The 23,607-nt window shown below is 42.6% G+C and overlaps 1 protein-coding gene across 2 annotated transcripts; it reads left to right on the top strand.

Annotated features, from left to right (window-relative positions):
* The first annotated feature begins 2,251 nt into the window (after positions 1-2,251).
* On the top strand, positions 2,252-16,406 carry LOC147319171 (myocardin). Of its 2 annotated transcripts, none has more exons than XM_086311554.1 (16): positions 2,252-2,514; positions 3,443-3,616; positions 5,719-5,772; positions 7,697-7,752; positions 8,114-8,180; positions 8,941-9,066; positions 9,161-9,351; positions 9,531-9,671; positions 11,385-11,550; positions 11,658-11,820; positions 11,920-12,061; positions 12,206-12,811; positions 12,911-12,994; positions 13,169-13,306; positions 13,394-13,448; positions 13,538-16,406. In XM_086311554.1, the coding sequence occupies exons 2-16, from the start codon at positions 3,562-3,564 to the stop codon at positions 13,954-13,956; spliced, it is 2,463 nt and encodes an 820-aa protein (XP_086167680.1). In that variant the 5' UTR covers positions 2,252-2,514; positions 3,443-3,561; the 3' UTR covers positions 13,957-16,406. The 2 variants fall into 2 exon arrangements, with proteins under 2 accessions (XP_086167680.1, XP_086167679.1); XM_086311553.1 differs by having other exon boundaries at positions 12,911-13,009.
* Positions 16,407-23,607: the final 7,201 nt, after the last annotated feature.

Below are 23,607 nucleotides of genomic sequence, written 5' to 3'. Positions count from 1 at the left end.
CTCTGTGTGTGCTGGCTGCTAACTATCCAGATTGCACCGAGCTTCAAAGTGCAGTGACTGACAGACAGATGGATGATAGACAGACGGAGGACAGGAATCTGTAGAGTCCGTGTTTGAAATTTCCTTGTGTGTGTGTGGCTGTGTTTGTGCTGCGTGAAGTGGAACGGGCAGCAGGCCTTCTGAGTGGCACAAGGCACATCGCCAAGTGATTGAAGTGATAAAGGTAGAGGAGGAGTGGAGAGACGGACTAGAATAGATCCAATGATGAACGACCAGGGAGAGACAGCAGATGTAATGAAGTGAGCTCGGCGTGTGTGTCTCAGCTTTTTATTCCCTTTGATACATTTGGCACTTTGATATGTTTGTTGTATATCTGCTCTGTTGCATCACAGACAGCCCATTATTGTCACTGAGAGCCAAAATGATGTAGAGCTAAACAAACCATGAAAGCTTTTTTTCTTTTTAGTCCAATGTATATGACTGTCATTGCACAGTTCAGCCACGCGGGGGCACACTTACACTTAGGATGTGCTGCACGTCTGGCTCGTTCTCTATGTCAAGCCTCTCAAATGGTGGAGAGATACTTACACCAGGGTGAAAGGCAGAAGACAGCGACTCTCTTGAGAGCTGCATCACTCAAGCTCTGCAAATATAACAGACTGAGGAGGCGGTTACGACTAAAGTATGAAATCAGTGAATGAATTTTACAAGCCAAATGATAGACAAAGTGAGTTTTTAGCTCATTAGCCACATAAAAAAGATGGGTAAGCCCAGAAAAGCACAGAGAAATATGATATCAAGAGGGAAGGGTTAACAGCGTGCAAGCTAATTCGCTCACCAGACACAGTGTAGGATTAACACTGTGGAGTCTGTCTGTGCATATGTGTGTGTGTGTGACAGAGAAGGAGGGTAACAGGTGTTAATCAGAGAGGGAGTCCCTGCTGCAGAGCAGAGGGTGAAGCTGCGATGGGGGGGAACCAGAGGAAAAAGCAATTACATCACCTTTCCTACAATAACATGGCACGCTGTCAGTGTTTATATATATGTGTATGTGTGTGTCGGAGCAGTGTGTAAAATGCTTTTTGCAGGGCATGAGAGGAAAAGCTGCCAAAGGTGAGATTTTATAATGATGACAAACACAGACGTACTGTGCAAATGGCACCTGAAAGAGCGCTCTGTCTATAACCATCTATTAAATTAAGGTTCCCATTCATTTTGTCTTCCATTAGTTGTTCCATTTTGTTCCATGGCAACCGTAATTGGCCCATGCAGTGCTATCTCTGCTCCGTGTTCTCTGATTAGTGGATCTCCGTGCTGGTGTCTTTCTCTCCTTATCAGATAAAAAGAGCTTTAACCCACTGTCTCCCTGTCACCACACTTCCTGTCCTCACCAGTAAGACTTCCGTCATGTGTGTCGGCCTCCTTTCCTCACCAACTTTTACCCGTCGCCTCCGCCTCTCTACCTCCCCTCTCTGCCTCCCTTCCTCTCCATGACCTGCTGAACCAGCACACACCCGTCTGTCTGTCAAAAGGACTGAACAGGTGTCTCTGCTTCTCCCCCCCTCCCCTCTGCAGCATTAGCCACACATATACATGCATACACACACGTATGTATACATGTGTAGACATCATGCACGCACTGGCAAACACTGCTTGTTTTTGAGGTAAAACTTGACTGGTTTTGCTGGAACCACACTGTATAGTGTATGCTGACGGTCACTAACTTACTGACCTGTGACTCTCTGTGCTGTGTTTCATACACACACACTCACACACTTGCACACTTGCACATACACAGAACAGTAAATCACTTTAGGGGGGGGGTGACCTAAAGGTGTCTTGACAGGAGCATATGAGCCTGCAGCCGTGCACGACTTGAAGAGAGTCCAAAACACTCTTCTTCTAGCTGCTTTATAATAAACTGTCCCCCCTTTCTTAAAGAAATCCTGCTTACACTTTTCTATCATCACATCATGCGACAGTCCAGCTCCTAACATTAAATCGACTGCTCTATCCTCTTCTATGTTAAAGTCAAGTGCCACAAACACAGAAGTACTTATTGTCCTGTAATCTGTTCCTCACTCTTTCAGTCTGCAGATGTCAAGGGGGTAAATTGCTCCAAGCAAAAAGAGAGGGGTGGGGGGGTTGGTGGGGGTGAGGTCACTGCAGGGGAGGGGTGAAGTTTGACAGTCGCTCACAGTTGGCACTGATGATCCAGGATGCTTTGGGGCAGACGGGGGGGAGAGGGGCAGAGAGAGCGAGGCAGAGGTAGAGACGGTGAACTTCTATCGGAAGGAGGACGAAGGAACCGCAGATCCTTTCCCTCCTTGCGTTTCACCTTCAGGAAAAAAACCCAAAAAACTAAGGATATGAAAAGAACATGAAAGAAAGAAATCGTCATTAAACGCACTACGAAGTTCTCTCTTTCCCTCTCTTCCTCCATCTCGCACCTCTCTCAATTTAATCTTAAATCCACTCCAATTTCCCCCGAGGGACTCAATTCTCTCTTTTCCTGTAAGTATTCTCTTTCATTCTCTTGCTTTTATTCTCTGTGACTCAGCACCCTGCTGTGAAACAATGCCTGTGCCAGACGTGAAATCTCAATCAATTGCTTGTTATTTGATTGCATTAATGAACGAGAGGCCTTCTTTTGGACTCTTTAGGCTGTAAATAAGTGAAGTGTGTGCATTTATCGGATTGGGAATAGGAAGAGCTCTGCGGTGATTTAGTATGCATAACCTCAGCTATTCCAGAGTGTGTGTGTGTGTGTGTGTGGTTTTGTTTGTGTGTGTGTTTGTAGAGTCCCTTCAAACAGGCTTCCTTTGGGTGTTTTGTGGCTGGCCAGTTCAAATCAATATTGTTAATAGGTTGTGTGTGTATGTGCACTAATGCAGCTCATGTAGATTCCCAGCTCTCTCTCTATTTCAGAGTCAGCTCATCTTCCTTTTAGTGGAAGGCACATTTTTGGCCTGCCGTCCCCGGCGCCATGCTGTAGGTGTTGCGAGTTCGTGTTTGTCCGTCGCAATCAGTGTCCTCCAGCCCTGACGTCCAAGTATCTGCTGGGGTTTCTGTCTCCCTCACTCACGTGAACTCGACTTTTTCTCCTAGTCTTCCTCGTCTGGCTCCTTGCCCTGTCTCTCTCTAAAAGCCTCCCATCTGTTTAATTCTCTGTGTCGTTAGTTCTGTCTCTGTGGGTGGGCCTTGTGACTCTCTGTGTGATTGACAGGCTGTCTATAGGGAGGCCTGCTGTTGCCAGAGCGGCTAACCATAAAGTTCAGTCTGCCTGTAGGTCTGAGAAGCTTTTCGTCTCTATTTCCTCCTCAATGTATCTTCGCTATGCTTTGTGTGCCTCTATCAATATTGGTTTGTGTCTATCAGTGGATTAACAAGCATCTGTCTGCCTCTCTCCTCTGCTTCCTCCACTCTTCTGCATTCCCAACAGTGAGAGACAGAAGGAGAGGAGTCCATTCCTCCTGGTAGGGTGACGCCAGGAATTTCCTCTTTCTCTCTGCTCCACTTCCTCTCTCGTGCCCCCATCGTCTCCCCCCCCCCCCTTCCACCATGACACTGCTGGCCTCCGAGAGGTCGCTTCTCATCCGGAACAAGTTCCGCTCAGGTGAGGATTTGAGCTCATGCCAATTAAAGGAGAGAAGGACTCGTTTTCCCACAACAATGGCTTTTCATCTCAGGCGCACATGCATGATCATCAATATTTTGAGTTGAAATGTCTGCGAAGATTATTGGCAAGTCAGTCACACTGTTGATCATGTGATCAATCCAGTGAAGGTTATTGATCATGGCGAATGGATTTAGTGATCGCTCCCTACAGACAGACATATGGAGATGTCTTGAACAGAAGTAAATCCGCTGACCCCGAGGATAAAGATCTCTGAACGTTACTGTCTGACACTTCAATCAGGAAACGGGCTGGTTTGTTGTGCTTATGGAAGAAAAACTGACTGTGGGTCTTTACCAGAAAAGTCCTCATTATTTGAAGGTTCTGCAAACCAGATTTAAAATCTATGTCTTATTAATAATTCAAACAATCAGACCTCACCTATAACCCCCCCCCCCCCCCCCCCCCGAGTTACAATTATTATTATAATTATTATTATGTTAAAAATGTAACAGTGAAAAGCTCAGCTAAGCTGCTTCACCTTGATGGTGAGTGTGGTTTGATCAGATCTGAATGACAACTGTAAAGCAGCAAAAGCAAACGACCCCACAATTATCCTCAGATGTTGGTTCTAATATTGCTAAAGTAGGAAGAGGTGTACCAAACCTTTTGTCTGACTCTCGTCCACATCAAATCAGCCATTAAGGGTTTGCACAAAAGCAGAAATCCCAAACATAAAATAGGCACAAATGGCGCGAGTTTAAAGGAGAATGATGTCTTCATGCATTCCTACCAAAATGTAAATATCATTGTCAGTGATAGGTGTGATAATAACCTAACAGTGAACCGTTCAGGAGGCAGCCAGCAGTCTGTGACAAACAGCATTAGGCAACCCTTCCCAAGCTACACGATGCTAGTTTCCCCAACAAGTTGCAGCGGCTGCTGCTGAGTTCCCACGCAGCTGTCGTAAACGGCTGGCAAAATAGAACGGCGAGAAAATGACACAGACAGTCCCCTAGGTGTGCAAACACCTGCTGGAAAACGCGATTCTATAAGCAGCTGCTCTGTCAGAAAGCGTATATGCACATAGCTGAGCTGGAGGAATATATTTTATCTACCACTATATCCAACTTGTTGATCCCTTTGTCAGCTAGCATTATGATTGCACTTAATTCGAACTTGGACGTGCACGTATTAGATGATGACATCCAACTGAATAGAATAACAGCGATTATTTATAGCTTGTAGCCACTTGAAACAAAGCATCTGATAACTCTTTGTCTTTGTTTTTCACAGCTTTAAAGCTGTCGGCTCTTCATCTGGAGCGTCCCTGCAGAAATTTTTAAAGATTTTAAGACAATTACTGACTTTTTGGTGCAAAAAGGGAAAATGTATTATATTATATTTATTTGGCCCTTCAGGAACAGTTAAACTACCTTAACACTGCTTCCCTATCCTGTTTTAAACCCAGGGGACTGATACATAAGGCTGCTTTAAATACAGATCTTGAAACCTTTTAAATTTTAGAGTTAGAAAGGCAGGAAAGAGCAGGAAGAGTATAGTTAGCAGCACATATGAGAGTGATGTGAGGGGGAGGGCATGCATGAGAGGCTTGTGGAGAGAACGGGACAGCTGAAGGGGGGGATGGGACCAACAGAAATAGACATACTGAGAGATAAATAGTTATTGCCCTCCACCCCCCCCTCGAGCAGTCCTCTCCTACCCTCCCCTTGTCAGGTCTCTCAGGTCTCAATGCTTGCTGAAATGTATCATGCGAGGTGGGGGGTGGGGACTTTGTGTCACGGGCACAGCCCTTCCGTGCTTCACCTGTTTGTGTGTGTATGTTAATATGTGCGTGCCAGCATTCAAGGAGATATATAATCTACAAGCACTGCAAAGTCATGGGGTAACATGAGTTTGAAGGCCATATCATTTAACAGTGAGCGTGCTGTCTAGCATTGCTTAACTCCGAGCTTCCTACGTCAGTCTGATTTCTTATTCTTATTCCAATTTTGCCTTCAATGAAATGAAACTAATGTACTGTTCCATCAGTGTAATACTTAATCATTTTCTTGGTAACACAGCTCAATCTTGTCTTTCAGTCCTGCAGCTGAGGATTCAGAACCGAAGGCTGAGTGAAATCAATGCAGACTCAGGTTAGTCTACGTGTATCATTAACATTGTGATTGATCCATTACACTATGACTGCAGGGTGCATTTCATATTAATGATCTTCAAGTCACTTCTTTTCAGTGGAAGGCGATTGCTCATTGATTTGCCCAGTTTTTTAAATTTTTTTCTTTTTAGATTTTACTATACTGACCTTTTCGTTTTTTGTAACAGCAAAATGGTTGGATTAATGCTGAATTTATTTATTTATATATTAAAAAAAACTTTTTTTGTACATGAATCTACAAAACTCAATAAGGCTCTAGGTTTGATCTGCAGTAATCAGAAATCTAGAAACGTGAATAAGTAAATAAGTAAACAAGTAAACATTGACTTCACATAGGATATGAAACCCACCCTCTTAGGTTAAAGTCCTCAGTTTAACCGTTTGTTTTACCAGATCTTGGTTTCACAGATTTTCTTTATACTACTCGCCTGATTTGTCTAAAAAACAACAACAAAACAAAATAAATAAATCAACACACACACATATATATATATTTTAGGTATTTCTTAGCCTTTAGACAAACTGGTGACCTGACCTGGCTGTAACCTGCCTTTCACCTCATTATGGTTAGGCTAGGCTCGAGCCCTCCCCTTGGATAAGCAATTAATCAGATGAATGGGTTTGGTTTTCTAAAGCCTGAAAACACAGTTAAAAGGACGTGTGAGCATTTAGTTCCCACTCAGACCTTTTAAATTACAATATATTGAAAGGGTAGTTTTTTGCTACCTTACTTTTAATATTGTTGTATTTTAGATGAATAATCTCAGCATTACCCAAAAAATGGATAAAATAAGAAAAAAAGTATTTTTTATACCATAAACAAAATAAAAATAAAATATACTAGCTACTTTACTAAATACACCTTGCTAGTACTGGGTTGAAATGGTCAGCAACAATACTCAGGTAGTCTGTGGGATTTAAACAATGCTCTGTTGCTATTTAGCTCAAAAGTGGGCCAAGAAAACATCCTCCACACCATTACACGACCACCAGCAGTCTGAACCACTGAGACGTGTCAGGATGGATCCATACTTTCATGTTGTTTATGCCAAATTCTGATCCTATCATCTGAATGTGGCAGCAGAAATTGAGACCCAGAGAACTGCCACTCACAGGATAGTTTCTGCTTTTCAGACCAGTATCTGTAAACTATAGAGATGGTTCTGCAGTAAAATCCCAGCAGATCAGCAGTTTCTGAAAGACTCACACCAGCTCATCACAGACTTCCTCATTCTGATGGTCAGTTTGAACTTACAAAGGAAGCTCATACGCATTTAGTTGCTGCCATGCCATTAGATCATTAAATATTTGCATTAGCATGCAGCTGAGTATGTGTACCTAAAAAGTAGCTGGTGAATGTAGATATTACTCCATATGTAAAAGCACATTTTTATTTTTACTTTAAAAAGTCTATTGCTGTCAGTAGATATGCACTTTATTAGAAAGGGGAAAAGTTCACACGCTGAAGACATGAGGATAAATATATAAAGCTGGAACAATCAACAATCATTATCTGAAGATGTGAGCATAAATAAATTGTGTCATGCACAGAATTCAAAGTGCCGAGTGCAGAAATGTATTAAAAAGCAGACAAAAACAATCCCCATCCGACAGGCAGGCACCTTGCTTCACTTCCCTCCTGGCTGCAGGTTACTCCGTTTTTGATGCCTGCCAACACAAAAGAGTGTCTGAGATGCTTCATGCTGTAACTTGGAAGGATCATTTGAAAGCTGACGCTGCTTTGTTGATGCACCCCATCACCTGAGTTTCTATTCTTCTAGGCTACTGTTCTCTGAAATAGTCTAATATGAGAGTTTGGATTAAGAAAAACAAATTATCTTTTTTTTTAAAACTCTGCTTTTCCACATTTCATCTTTAACTGCATGTCTGTCTGATTGGAACAGGGCTGAAATCCACGTGCCCGCCTCAAAAAGCTGAGAAAGACCAGAGTGAAGCTCTGGTGAGTTGAATACTGTCTCTTTTTATAAAAAATTAATTTCTCACACTTCACACCAAACTGATTTTGAAGCATCCAACACATTTGAACCCTCTAAATATCTTTATGAATCTTGGTTGGTGATTATATTAGTAAGAGTCCAAATGTCAGGTTACTGCTGTGAGTTCATAAGAAATATAATTCATGATTAAGTCTCTTCTCAACTAAAGAAAACTAATTTGCACTAGTTTCAATAGAAAGTCTCCCAAAACCTTGCAATAATCCTGGTGTAATAATATGTCATTAGGCTGCACTGACAATAAAGTTTTATTCAACTTTCCTCTGGGCCTTGGCTGTTGGTTTGACCCTCTGTTTCCTGATGCAGCGTCTAACTGATGACGGTGCCACTCAGAAGTTGCCTCCTGGTGGTCTGAATGCTGAAACTGCACAAGGTGATACCATGCCCACAGTAACGTTGCTGTCTCCTCCTTGCTTTGCTCTGTATGCTCCCAGCGTAGCTCACTGTAACACACTTCCCCTCCTGTCCATTTCTCTCGGTCTGCGTTATATCATATCTGTGCTGTTCTCCGCTCCCCGTCGTACAGTAGTAGTAGTAGTGCAAAGATGTGAAGTGTGTAAATCTCACAAAGGGCTTTGTGTTTCATCAGCTGTCAGCGAGACTGAAATGTGACCTTGTAGCACACTTTAACGCTGCTCCACATGCAGCCGGCAGGACATATCAGGGATTGACAGCACGTGATAAACCTGTCAATCCAGGAATCAGAGTCATCATTTTCGGCTATTACTGAGATCTCCCTCTCTCATCATGCCACTCACCTCCTTCTCCTCTAATCTGCCTTTTAATTTTAAAACACTATGATTATAGCATCTGGCTTTTCAAAATGTATAATTTCCTTAATAGTCCTTCTGTGACATTTTAAAAATGTGTGATTGCGTGCGTGTGTGTGTTGCCTTCATTTCCAAGGGAATACATTTCCCCATGGGCAGGCGTGTTTACTTGTTTTTGATGCCTCTGCTGCTTTGAATCGGGACTGATCGCCTGTGGCAAAGCTGTTGCGCACGCTCACGTTGCATATGTTCTGAAATCCTGTTGCTTCTCTTTCTCCTATCTTGCCTCTTTCCACTGATCTCCCATCTGTCCCGTTCTCCTCATTTATCTGCACCATCCCTCCCACTTTCTCCCACCCGTAGAGCGGACTGCGTGTGGGGCCCACAGGCAGAAGAAAGCTCGCCAGGCGCAGGACCTCACTGAGAGGATCCAGCGCCCGCCTGGACCTGTGGAGCAGCAGCTCGAACGCACGCCGCCTCCGGAGAACGGTGAGTCAACGCGCATCTGCATGAACCACCACACACTTCCCCCCCCCCAGCCTTGTCTTTTGACCTTACTTCCATTTGCTTTTCATTTCCTCAGGTCCTGCCTCCTTCCCTCTGACTGCTGATGTCTTCGAAGATGACATCTCCTCCTCATCCTCACCCACGGAGCAGCACAGCACTCACCAATCACCAGCTTTTTCTTCATTGCCGAGGCTCTCAGGTGACCAATTACTGAGCGACTGCTCGGCTCTGGTCCCGACCCTTAACCACGGTCCCTGTCATGCTCAGGTGAAGGAATGGCACTAAGTATATAGTTTTAATAAAAACACACATATTTTGGAAAAAATGTCTAATATGAGCTCTCAGTTATAACCACGGACAAACATATTAAAGCATATATTCAGTAGCTGTTGAGTTTATAAATAGCTTCATATGTCAGCTCTAATAATCTGATACTCTGCCTTCAGTCTGGTTTGGCAGTGCTCCCGGGAACCGAGGGCATCAGACAACCTATGAGCGTAAAGCTGAGTGACTCAAACTCCATGGCAACGACTGGGAGGCCGACTGGGATGTATCTGACCTCTCAGACCACACCCCTGCTGCCAAAGGTAAGCTGGGGTTAATGCATGCTCCTCCACATACAAACCCCGCTGCTTTAAGCTACATGAAAACAAAAGAAGAAAAGCCGTGCACATCTTGGCGCTGAAAAAGGACGGTTTGTGGAAAAGTCACATTTCTGAACTTCCGAGTTGCTGTCTTAAATTCTTAAACTATCACAAGCCACAAAACTAAATGCATGACATAGCATGAGAAAAAAGCTCATTTTAAAAATACTCTAAACCTTATGCAATTCATGCATCTCCAACAGTTTGTACTCCATAAAGGACACATGCTGAGCAGCTGTCATGGACGCTTTCCTTTTTTCTTCTATGTTCTGTTTTCGGTTGCTCTCATTCACAGCAGATCATCTGTTTCCATTTCTTCCAATCTTCTGCATCTTTGTCTGCATCTCCTTCTGTCACGCCAACCACCTGCGTGTCCTCTCTCATCCATAAACCTCTCTGCCTCCGCCTTTCTCCTACTAACCCAGCTCCTCCAGCTTTCCCAATATTCCTCCGACGGTGTACCCAGTATCTCCCCTCTGAAAGTGTCCAGACCAACTTAATCTCACCTCTCTTGCTTTGTCCTTGAACCATTCAAACTAAGCTGTCCCTCTGATGTACTCACTTTTTAAAATCCTGTCCATCTTTGTCACTCCAAATGCAAATCTCAGCACTTTTAATTCACGCGCCTCTGGCTACGCCTCACATGTAACAGCTGGTCTCACGAGCATCTTGTAAACTTTCACCCTTGCTGGTACACTTCTAGCTGTCATATATACCACAGATCTTTACTGTATGTGGGAATGGATGTAATAAAACATCCACAGAGAGGGGGAGACATAAACTGCATCATTGTTAAAACATTAACCCTTCTCTACGCTTTGACCCTAAAAGTCTAAATCATGGACTTTGACCTCAGACCAATTTCATAATTGAATAACCTGGATCATGTCGCTAATATTGCTACTTTTCATGTAATACTCTCTGGTTATATTGTTTCTCTTTTGTGTTCTTTAGTTTTTACCACTTTCAAAATTTCTAACAATGATACATAAGTGTAAAAAACACTTACCTTCTGCATGCTCTGAAAAGATAAGTGTAAAAATGTGCATTTTGCTACATAGAGCTAACAAAAATCCTACGTGGGTGCTATTTGGTGAGTTGATTATTTTCTGTGTATGTAAAATTTTCATCCAGGAAACAGTGTTTACGTCTTACGCCTGTGTGTATGTGCTTGCTGTAGTTGTACTCACAGCAGGTGTACAACGTGAGAGATAAAAGACAAATGTAGAGGTCTTTCACCTAACAGGATGGTCACTCCTGTGAAACAATGCTCTGCTGTAAACTGCTCTGCATTCATTAATGTCAATTTGCACTTCTGGAGGACCTCAGTGTTTGCCCCAGAGGTTAACGCATTCACACATGAGCAGCTTGGTTATATGTCGGAGCCTGCGCATGCTGTCATCTGGGGGATTTGTGAGGCATTTATGCATTTCATGTAGCTTTTCTTAACTGCTATCTCTGTTTTATTATTGGAAAGCACTTTGGTTAACTTTGTTGTTTTTAAAAGTGCTATATAAATAAAGTTGGATTGGATTGTAGCGTGCAGCTAATGATGTCATATGTCAAATGACTCATTTGTTTTTTTTTTTTTTTACTCTTATATGGTTTAAAGTGTTCTTGAAATAACTCACAAGTTTTCTAAATGCGTCTTTATAGACAGCTCGGCCTCCCAACAACCCCTGCACCTCAACTCTGCCTCACTCCCTTAACTTCACCCATCTCCCCCGTCCACGGAAACCGCGGGACACCAAGCCCAAAATGAGGAAACTCAAATATCATCAGTACATTCCTCCAGACCAGAGAGGAGGGGCTGGGACCGGAGGTACCAATATAATTGGTTTACTTAAACAGCAACACTCATTCATCAGATCAAGGTTTGCTCAGGTGATAAAGTGATTGAGTTTAGCCAGAATATTTACGTATTTTCAGGGGTGGGAGCCAAACAGAAGAGCCCTAACCCTACCCAGTCTTTAGACCCAGCCTATTCTGATCTTCTGAAACAGCAGCAGGTCTTCCTTCAGCTTCAAATCCTCCAGAACCAGCAGCAGCAGCAGCAGCAACAACCACAAGAACAGATCACTGTTGTACCCAGGTACACAAACAGATTAGTGGGTGACACAGTGTTGGGTATTTTATTATGATCCTACTTAGCTGATCTTTACTTGAGTTCATGCTCCTGTCGTTCTTTTAGTGGGGAATCTGGTGATCTGAAGTCTTCGGGAGCCATACCACAGAATCCCCAACCTGTTCCTGCTACAACCAATCACACCCCTACGGACACAAACCCTCCATCAAAGCCTGAGCTTCTCCCTGCTAATCTGGTTGATTTAACAGTAAGAAAATCATGTTTATCAGAGAACAGAGACGCTAAAATGGCTTAAAATGTTTGAGAAATGATCCACAATTAAAGGAAACCAAGTACCTACACTAGTATCTTTCCAATAGTCCAATAATTGCCTCCATTTCTTCTTCCTCAGGTGTCAGAGTTACGGCAGCAGCTGCGTAAGCGCGGCCTTCCTGTCTCCGGCACAAAGCCTGCCCTATTGCAGCGACTTCGTCCTTTCCAGCTTCCCAGTGCTTGCCTCACCCTGGCTCCCCTCTGTCAGCTGGGTACCAGCCCGGAGCCACTCACCCCCTGCCCCTCATTGCCATCCAGCCAGAGCCCTGGCTCCAGCTCCAGCTCTGGGCTAGACTCGCCCAGCAGCAGCCCGAACCAGCAGCTTTACATCCAGGATAGGGCAATTCCTAATGGGATTCTCAGCAGCGCTCCAAATAGAGTTCCAAATGGAATTCTAAACACTGTCCCAAACGGTTTCACAAATGCTGCATCAGTCAGTTTGGCGGGGGAACCGTGCAGTCTCACCAACACGGTCTTCTTAGCTCCTGCCAGCACTGCCTCGGGAACTCCAAGTCCCAGTCTTCCCATGTCATCCTCCTCACCCCTACAGTGTGGGACTCCCTGGAGAACTGAGAAGGAGCAGCAGCGGCAGCAGCAACAGCAGCAGGAGCTGAGTGTGGAGCTGGAGATGAGGGAGAGAATGAGGAGCAGGCCAAGAGACCGCTCCACATGTTCCGGCAATGAGGTGAGGACAGACAGACTCAGATTTCTGGTGTGACAGATGTTGATACGAGAAATGATCATTTAATGATGTGACTGCTTTATAAAAATCTTTTTCCACTAGTCTTGTGGAGGATCCCTCCATCCGTTCCTGCAACAGGACCTGGGATGCTCTAGAGGGAAGCAAGAAACAGATGCACACGCAGAGGTGTTGTTTACACGGGTAAACATACAAAACAGAGCACACATGTCCTGGATAAATGGGTATAAATTATTCTGCACAGTGGCACACTAAACAGCCTTCCATCTAGGAGCATTTCTCAAACATGCAAACATGCGCATACGCCACCTGTCAAACAATTTATCTCTTCTTTCTAATCAGGTGTTTTGCTGCCAGCCCTGTGATGCAATTGGCAATGACTTTGAACTGCCAGTGCAGATTACAGCAAGTCCTATTCAGACCTTACCCTCTGTTCGCAGCTTGGAGGAAGAGCTACAGGAGGCTATCCAGAAAGCACAGGTCAGGAGTCTTTGGATGAACAGGAGATCACAAGGAGTATCTTTTGTTCTGTAAAATGAAGTATTTCTCCTTTTCTTTGGCTAACAGATGGACCCTCGGCAGTCCATTGATGACATTCTAGATGAGCCTATTGCTTCTGTCGGTCAGTCTCACACAATTAATAAAGAATTCCTTTTCACTAACACTCGGATTGCTTTCATCGTCTAATTCCTTGTACTGGCTCTCTTTCAGACTCCGTCAATGTGTCTGACCATAAATCTCCTGCCCACTCAGCCCGTTCTCCTTCTCCTCTTCAAAATGATCAGTCCCAGGCTTCCCAGCAGCACCACAAGGACGACAACTCCCTGCTTTCACCTCTTTGCTCCTCTCTCTTGTTGGAGCTTCCTCCATCCCCTGCTGTAATAAACCCGAGCCAGGTAGTCCCACTTCCTCCTCCACCGCCCATCTGTACCTCCCCATTGCCATCCACCAGGAGGTCCCAGAAACGGCGGGCTCCAACACCGTTCGACGCTGCTGACTGGCTTGAAACGCTGTCGTCTGGCCTCCGCCCTCTGACCCCCCCAGCAGCCCCCTTTGTCGAGCCAGACTTGAGCCTGGATTCAGATCTAAATGTCAATCGAGTGCTGGACCTGATGATAGAGCAGTGGTGAGGACTTGCGAGGGGTGATCGCTCGTTATTTGTCAGTTCAGCTGTAAAAGTCACCAGCTCCACGCAATGTCGAGAGCTGGATTCATTGCAGCGATCGGATCCAGCAGCTTTGACGGGACAATGAGAACACAAACACATGCGCACACTTTCACCCTATGCACACTCGTAGCGTTTTTTAAAAGCACTTGGGCTCAGCCAGAAATGGCAAACAAGCCACACATCTGTGGATTGACACACTCCACAGCACAATGTTTGCAGTGCAAAACAAAAGAAAACCTGGTGGCATATTAATTTAAACATGCTTCCTGGCTGTGCTGGGAGAATGTCATTTCTGACTTATCTCCAAAACCCGTTGTCGGATTGGGTTGAGTATGGCCCCTGGTGTTGACTCAGTCATTGAGTCCTAGCCATTCATAAAGCCCATTCAGAGTGTGTAAAAGCCAGGCAGAGCGCACAGCTTGTGTGTGGCTCCAGACCTTGACCCCGATGCCAGACACACAGTCGGCATGCAGAGGGAGAAAGCTGGCAGAAGCCACACACAGGAAGTGTGAGTACATGCTTGTGTGAAAGTGTGATCTGTGTGTGTGTGTATATGTGCGCTTTCCATATGACTGACTGTGCGAGTGCACACATGGCTGCTCTTGGCTGTATGTGTCCACATACAATGCTTCCAGGTGTATTTATCAGCATCCGAGCCAAAGCACTTGTAGTTATTTGTTTGTTTGCGATTAAGTGTGCCTGCTTGTGTGTGGCATGACAGATCTGTGAGAGGATACACGTGAAGAACACAGAAGAGAGGCCGCGGATTTACAGTAAGTGTCCACTTCCTAAAGCAGACATTTAATTGTGGTCCCTCTGCCAGCGGGCAGTAACTCCAGTGTAGTTATCCTGTGTAATCATCAGAACAACCACATTACCTTGTTTAAGCCGCCATCCTCCAGGAGAGCAATCAGGAAGCCACCCCAAAAATAGTCCCCGTACAAATGCACCAATCAGCCGAGTGAGACTTTCCTCATCACTTTGCAAAAACAGGTGGTCATTTTGTTCCCTGATTAACCCCCAACAGTGTCTGGCCTGCTCCTCGGTGATTATCCTGCTACTAGCAAAAGCCAGATTTAGCACAATTTATAACCCAACACCAAGGCCACACCTGTTCACTTACTGCAAATGAATTCCTCCAATTTATTGCTAAGAATATTAAATGTTTGGTGCATATTTCAATATACAAATGGACCATTAATATTAAGAGAAAATGTATTGTAGCGTTAGCACAAAATACTGTGTTTTAGGGATGAAACATATCACGCGACCAGGTGAGCCTGTCAGTCGGAGCCAATACGCACATTTTCTTACGGGTGACAGTAATCTTAGCTCAAACTTCTACACGATTTACTGGTCGTGCAGTAGTGGGTACATTATTTGTTTGCATAATACACTTTCAGTGAGTTACGTCCATTCTCAACCCCACTTACCATAATGATATTAATGAAAAAAAAATCTGACAGAGGTTATCTGCCATTAACCTCTGCTGTACCAGATGAATGTAATTCAGATACACGATCCCATCTACATAAATTTATTCTAGGCCCTTAATTGGCTGCATGTCCCATCAATCACTTTGGAGAGCTCTGATTGTCTAATTCCTGTCTAGAGCATTTTGATTATTTGATAAATGACGCAGAGTTCTTCTTTTATGTTATCATTATATCTAAAAAACGCATTTGTTCCCTTCAATGAAAGTGAAGCAGTGAGTGCAATTTGATTCATGTAGAGGGCACAGAAACTCGAAGTCTAACTTCATACTACTGTACGTTCTTGTCTTGTTGTTTCTATGTAGGCAATGTGTTGTTGTGGCTTGTCTTCCTCTTATTGTAGTGATAAAGCCAGCCACAGTGAGTTATTGGGATAAGATAATCTGTGCATTGGCAAACCTTCAGCTCAGTGCAACAGCTTTATGCTGAAGCAGTTCTTGTACAGCTTTCAGCAAAGAGACTATGAAAATGCAGCTAAATGTGGATGGATGGCTATGATAATCATAGCGATCAATAAGCATTGCCTGCTGCAAAGAAAAAAAAGAAAAAAGAAACGAAAAAATAGATTGGCAGGAGAGTAAGATGCTACCTCCTGTGACTTCCTCCGCTTTAGGGCTGACAACAGTCTTTTCCCTGTTTCTTATTTACTTCCGATCGTTGGTGCAGACTTTCCTGAAACACCCCAGAGACTGTTGACTAATTTAATTAAGCCAAAGTTTAATAATTCTGTTTTAAACTGAGTTAAAAACGTTGACTGAAAGCACTGGAGTGTTTCAGGTAACTGTGGTTTAGTTGCTGCTATAAATACCTTATTCTGAAAATGTGAGACAAAACAAAATGTTTTTGCTTGTACGTCTATTTGTAACTTATTTGTGCAAATGTTTCTCTCCACAATGTATTTAAAAGCATTACAAAAATTAAAGTCTTAATAGATTTACTATGTGCCTCCTCTTTCTTTCATCCCTGGGCAGGAAGTTAAGTGATGTAGCACACTGAGAGAATTAACAAATGGATGAAGAAAGAACTACTGATCACTGTCCCAAATTACGTCTTATCAAATATTGATGACCACAAAGTAAATTAAATATTCATTTGTGCCAATATGCATCTTAAATATCCATGAAACCTCACTAACACCCACATAGTTCCATAGTTAATCTTCAAAATGGCACAGTATTATAATCCTGAAGAACAATAATATGCTTTCAAATGAAAAGCTGCAGAAGTGATAACGTATGATCTCCGATTACTGATCAGCACGACAGCGATATTATATCGAAAGTATTAAAATGAGGATCAGTCTCTTCATTCATAGACAGACAGGAATACAACACACAATTTCTTTGGCCCAGCTCTTTAAAGCTGCATATGTTGATAAGTTTAACCCTACCGCAGACATGCCACAAAGAGAAGAAAGAAGACGAGACAATCTACTCTCTGTTTGACTTATCCACCCAGGGGTGAGAGTGTGTTTTCACAGGGGTAATACTCCAAAGCTGTGACCAGGGTGTAATGAGGGATTCGCTGTAATGGCCCCTCTAGCCGTTCCACATCACTTCCTCCTCGTTCCTCCCTTGCAATAACTGCTTCCTGCATGATTTCATGGAAATTAAAGGGAGAAAGGTGTGTTTCATATGTAAAGCAGGTAGCTCTTGCCGAGACGTGTGGATTCTCTCGCTCCCACCATCTCTCCCTCTCACTTCCTTACCCCCTTATTTCTCGTCTCCTGGGTCGGGGCTGGGTAGGCTTTGATCACTGGCAGAGGGTCGCTATGGTTTGATTTCTGTTGTGCTCCTCTGAGAGTTTTGCTCTGCTATTATAAACCATGTGAGAGAAGACAGGGGGCAGCTACTTTAGCCTGTGTATCACTGAGCGAATCATAATCATGCATACAATATAAGGCAGAACGAGGGCATGCTACCAGATAAAGCAATACATGAGATGTAAAATCAATCAAATCTTTTTACTGAGTGAGCTGTGTGGTTACAAGAGACTTATTAAAGCTGTGCAACAACATAAAGTCCTTCTTCCAATCCCTGGCATCATGTAGATGCCATAAACAAATCCCCTTAACCTACAGTAACTGCCACAAGGTAGCAGAAATAAAATAACACTGATATGTTATCACCTTTATAGGCTATCTAAACTTTCCAATTTATACATCCAATAAATTTCTGGTGAATGTAAGCCTAATATTTACATGCATATTAGCTGATAAAGGATGCACAGTGCTCTGTACAATGGTCACAGCGTATGTTTGCAGCAGGTAGTGTGCATGGTATATACCTCAATAAAAACCACTACATGAACTCAAGTAATTTTAGAACGTCTCAGAAGGTTACTGGGTTTAAATCTGATGGCTGGTCAGGATGTATTTGGACTTTACATGATCTCTCAGGGTTCTCCAAATAGATGCATGTAGGGGTTCTCCAAATAGATGCATGTAGGGAAACTGGTGATTGTAAACTGGACGTAGGTATGAGTGTGCCTGTCTCTCTGTGACCCCACCCTGTTCTCACCATGACCCTGAACTGGTTGAGAAAATGGATTAGATGTCTGACACAACCAAAAGCACGACAGCAAGATCTCGCATTAGATCAGCGCACGCAACAGACGGGATGCATATTTTATTGGTGCAGTCCTTTCAACAAATTAAAGACATGGTACAACAGTATGATTACATTAAATCTCTAAACATTGTGGCTTTGAAACACATGATTTACAACAATTAAAACAGGCTGACCCAACTAAAGGAACAGAAACAGATTCCTGGTTTTAGGCTTTGATGTACAGCTTCATCTAAGCCGCCTGGTGTAAAGCATGTTTTCTTTTTCTCTCTCAGACTGCTTCTACAAGTGCATGAACAAAAATAAAAACATCTGAATGTATAATTTCCTCATGGGATGAAAAAAAAAAACACGGGAATTTGGTGAAACCACTACAGAAATCTTGTTTTCTGTTGCAAAAACCAGTGAATTATTACTGCTGCTCTGCCCTGAGGAGGAAATATTTGAAAAATTCAGATGTTGTGCTCTTGTGCTGTTCTCTCTGTCATTAGAAGGTACACATAATGGTTGAGGGAGGGGATGACCAGATATCACTATCTTGCCACATAATTACAATATTTGTCTAAATTGCAATTGTATAATTAGTATTATTCATAAAAGAGGAAGGACCGAGAGAAGATGTGGGTCGATTCGTGACGATAAACTGCCTCTACGAACAGGCTGCTGTTGAGGAATGATTGTTCTTCTTGTGTTCAGAATAACTAATTTCCTTGTAGTTCTCTGTTGAACTGTATCTAACTGGTTCATTTACACCTCCTCATGAAATTTGTTATCTCACAGTACAGCCGACCAATATGGAACATGCCCTTCAGCATTGCTAATCATAAAATTACGGCTGTGGGAATTTTACATTCACACTGCTGCCTGACTGCTAATGCATACGACCGTGTTTCTGTGCTAAAATACTGCTAAAGGGACATGCATATGATATTTCAAAAGACATGGCAGGATGCGGCGTTATCCTCTGAAGGAAGGATGCCCCGAAACTGTTTAAAGTAGCCTGCATCTGTGTCTGTAACCAGGGGCTTCTGCAGCTTTCCAGCACTACCACACATCAAACTGCAGGGCTGGTTAAGCCGAGCAGAGCTACCGCTCGTCTTTGTTTAAAACTGTGTGAGATGGGGAAGGCTAATTGGACTAATTAGCACCAAAACAAGGCTTGACGGAACAGTCTTTCTGTACCACAGATGTTGTGCCTCTTTTTAGTTTAAAAAAAGATGCAGGAAGAAAAGAGGCTCACTTTCAAGGCTAAGCCGGTGTGCCATTTTTAAGCCCTGTGCCGTTACAACAACGCTGGGAAGGCAGTTTTTGATGTACCGATGCTTAAAACTGACCCTTGCCACGATAGCGGGAGCCTTGGGAACTCCAGCCGAGTTTCTTGACAGACCGGGTTGAGCCTCTCTAACCCCTGTGGAATGCAAGCTTTGCCAAATTTACACCTTTCTTGTGTGAACTGTCTGGTTTTACGGTTACCCTAAAAATGTTTGAAGTTCCCAACTGCAGTCCCAACACCCCGAGGCTTCATGAAGACTCAGAAAACTGCAGCGCTCTGCCTCAACATAGAGACAAAAACAGTGAAGTCTTGCAACACCTTGAATTCCATAAACAGTCAGTGTGTTTTGCAGAACTGTGCTCAGGATCAGATGAAGAACATGAGAAACATCTGAAGACTTTGTGCCTCATTTGCATCATTCGACACTGCAGAGTTTCACATTATCCTCATGAAGTGACTCCACGGTGCAGCTTATGTCGTCTTTACCAACACAAAAGTAACCCAGAGGCTTTTTTTTTTTTTTTTTGCCTGTCCCATTTGGCTCTTTTGCCATCAGAATTATTGTCTAAAGGCGAAGAAAGATGCCCAACGGATTTACTTTACCAGAGGCTTTTTTGCTAAATCTCCCTATCTTGAAAGTCTTACGAGATTGCTGGAAGGTTTATGGGATAGTCTATTTTTAATTATAGTAGTTTGTACTAGTATTAAGACTTAGAAGCTTTTGTAGATTTAAATATGTTCATCTGTTTAAAAAAAAGAAAATGAAAAAAGAGGCTCATTTCAGTGTTTACAGGGTCATAAAATACTACATTTACAGAATAACCAGTTCAATCTGATAAAAATGCATAAAAAGTTTGCTCCAAAATAAGCTTTTCAAAAGCTTCTTCTCCTTGAAAGTCCAACCAAATTGCTTTTGCAGAGTTCTCCCAGAGATTTCAAGGTTTTAAAAGTCTTTGAGTGCCACAACTTTCTTGTATAATGTGCAGTATCTGGTATAACAACCTACAGTAGGAGTACTTTGTTAAATAGAGTTTAATGCATCAGTTTACAGGTTTAACACAACATGTCAATATCTGTGCCTTTTTATTTCACCAAAATATCTTTATCTTTGTGCCACTGATTCAACAATATGGGAAACATTTACCAGATTTTGGTCCACACTGACATTACACCATCACACAGTTGCTGCAGAATTCCCTCACACTGGGTGTTTAGTTCTTAACAGATGTTATTTTAATGATTCACTATATTAGGGACAAGTCATTCCAAAGTAAGGCCTTCTGTAAAGCAGCAATGCAGTGCTAAATTCACTAATCACACTACAGTAACTAATCTAACTCTCCAATCATTTGCACTGTGCGGGAGAACAATAAATAAAGGCAAAAAATTAAATAATCAAACTTGCTCTTTTTCTGTGCTTGTTGAAAAAATACGAATATTATGCCTGCTTGCTGTTTTCCTGCACCAAAGGACGAGAAGGTGACGGTAAAGGGCAAACTGCACCTTACCCACATACAACTGCTGCTAACACATCGGCTCTCTGCAATCAACCGCAAAGATAACGTGCTAACACAAGGCTAGCAGCTAGCAAACCTGAACCCAGTGTAAATGAGTTTGAATATTGACCACAGCCGAGGCAAGCATCCAGAACTTGAGCTTCAACAGGTAAGAAAGAAAAAGCACTGAGGCGTGGGAGCGTTGTGGCCTCCATTTCTACCTGTTTGTCCAGCAGAATCATCGCTGTGACCTTTTTTTGTGCAGTGTTTATTAGGATAGAGATATGCTTACACTGTTAGCTGGTTATTATGTAACAAAGCATCTCAGGTCATGTGGCCAAGTAGCACAAGTAGTCTAATATAGTGTAATTAATTACTTTCTCCAGGGAGTAATTAAATGACGTAATTCATTGCGGCAACAATGAGTAATACATCACTTTTCTGAGTAATGATCCCAACACTATTTATAATACGCAGTATTTAGTTAATGGCATGTTTCTTTTGCCTGAAAGCAATGCCTGACTATAGATGGTGTAACATTTGAGGCAGCATTCAAGCACAGTTGGTTAATCAAGTCTTCTTATTTTCTGTGTTTTTGGTTTTTAAAAAGGTCATTAAAGAACTTTTTTTGGATACATAAACTAATTACTGTAGCAAAAACCAAAGCCTGATAGACATTCTCATTTGAAAGCACTCACATGCACCACCTTTTTAAATGCTGTGAAGGTAATTGTTACTTAAAATTACTTACACCGGTCACTTAAACTACAAGTATAACTTTTAACCACCAATTGTTACACCTGTTTTACTGTACCTAAATATTAAATATCATTAGGAACTGAAAATTATATCCTAAATTCTGAAAATCTACACGGTGAATGTGATAAATGGCACACCACCGGTGCAGTAATGCCTTTTAAATCTTGCCAAGAGGCCCACATCTCTTCAGTGAAGACTGAATACCATACTGTATTGTGGTTCTGGGACAGTGTTAAGCTCAGGAGAAGAAAGGCTTCACAGCTCGGCTGTGTTTGTGTCAATGGCCATCTTTAGCATCCAGGTATGAAGCAAGTTCTGTAAAACAAGAAGAAACTACAGGTGATTTTGTTTCCTAAGCAACAGCTAAAGCATGCAAACAGGTTCTGACATTTTAAAAAAATCTTATTTTAGCAGCTTTGACATGAAAAAAAAAATTATTATCTCTGCACAAATTACCTTAGTACTGCATCTCATCACAAGTGATTTCCAGCTTCACTTCAGTGTTAAGGTCCTTCCTGTCAAGTTGCTCTGCATAACAATTATGCTAATTTTAGAAACCTGGTCATGAGTGTCAGTTTTGTCCAAATTAAAATCCAAATTTAATCGTGCACTTTTTTAAAAACCTTCATAATGAAGAGCAAAGAAATATCTGTAAAGTCAGATAAAAAGAAATCACATCAAGGAGCATTCAGAACCAATTTTTCCTTGTCAGTGTGTATGTGACTGAGTTTAACTGTGTGTGATGAGCTAGATCTCAGTGAATCTGAGAAGGTGTGACACTTGCCAAGTAATGCAGTCATTAAAATCTCTTCCAGCTGTTCATGAAAATGTGCACTGACTGGACACTTTATTACAACTTGATAGTCTTGGACCCCGTTTTGCCTTTAGAGCTGCCTTAACTCTTCGTGGCACAGATTCAACAATGAGCTGGAAACATTCCTCCGAGATTTTGGTCCATGTTGACATGATAGGATCATGCATGCTGCAGATTTGTAAGCTGCACATCCATGATTGTGATTTTTCCATTTCACCATACTAAGGGAGGCTGTGGAGTTTGAACAATGTTTAGTTGAATCTGTGTGGATGTTAGCCTCAGTTTCCTGTTCTTAGCTGAAATGAGTGGCATCAAGTTTTTATGTATCTGCATACCTTGGTTGTAATGAGTAGTTATTTGAGTTACTTCCTATCAGCTCACAACAATCTGGAAATTCTCCTGACCTCTGACATCAAGAAGGCATTTTCACCCAGAACTGCTGCTCACTGGATATTTTCTCTTTTTCGGACCATTCTCTGTAACCCTACAGATGGTTGTGTGGGAAAATCCCAGTAGATGAGCAGTTTCTGAAATACTCAGACTACCCCGCCTGACACAAACAATCATGCCCTGTTCGGTTTGAACTTCAGCGAGCTGCTTTGGCCATGCCTAAATGCCAGTCATTGCATAGAGTTGCCATGTGGCTGATTATATATTTGTGTTAACGGTTGAACTAGTATACCTAATAAAGTGGCTGGTGAGTGTGTGTAATAATCCTTCTGCTTTTTGCTTTGTGGGTTTGCAAGAACTCGGCTTTCTGCATTCTATCAGAGGATTAGATCATTTTTTTTGTCCTGTCCGCTCTAATTTATTGTGTTGTCCAGCGTGCTAATGAATGTCTAGCACCATTGGGGGCTGTAACTATTGTTTTGACAGTCTTGACATGTCACATCTGTGTGTAAATTTATAGCACAACCAGGCTTTTCTCAGCCATTTATCCCGTGAAATCAGATCACTTTCAAGGCATCTGTTTTCCCGGAGGAATCATTCCAGTAGTGCAAATATGTATAGATACAGAGTAGCACCACAAAACTGTCTGTGTAAATCAGACGTATAGTTGGGCTACATGACAGGACATAAAGGACACATTGCACCACGGTGTCGAATAATATACAAACCTCTTTTTGCAGGACATGGGGTGAAATTACAAAAGGCAGGACTGACACAAAATGATCCAAACCCTTCTGTGCACTTTGTTAAACTGCCTGCAC

The sequence above is a fragment of the Aulonocara sp. 'chitande type north' Nkhata Bay genome, linkage group LG11 (genome assembly GCF_057382095.1).
Source record: "Aulonocara sp. 'chitande type north' Nkhata Bay isolate Kocher_YH1m ecotype deep benthic linkage group LG11, A_spYH_male_GT1.1, whole genome shotgun sequence".
NCBI classification, from domain to species: domain Eukaryota; kingdom Metazoa; phylum Chordata; class Actinopteri; order Cichliformes; family Cichlidae; genus Aulonocara; species Aulonocara sp. 'chitande type north' Nkhata Bay.
Note: the sequence above shows the minus strand (reverse complement) of the source record. Positions and strands in the feature narration are given on the sequence as shown.

Coding starts and splice junctions, on each gene's coding strand:
- LOC147319171 (XM_086311553.1), top strand. CDS start 3,562: ATGACACTGCTGGCCTCCGAGAGGTCGCTTCTCATCCGGAACAAGTTC. Junction 3,617..5,718: donor CCGGAACAAGTTCCGCTCAG/GTGAGGATTTGA, acceptor CTTGTCTTTCAG/TCCTGCAGCTGAGGATTCAG. Junction 5,773..7,696: donor TGAAATCAATGCAGACTCAG/GTTAGTCTACGT, acceptor TGATTGGAACAG/GGCTGAAATCCACGTGCCCG.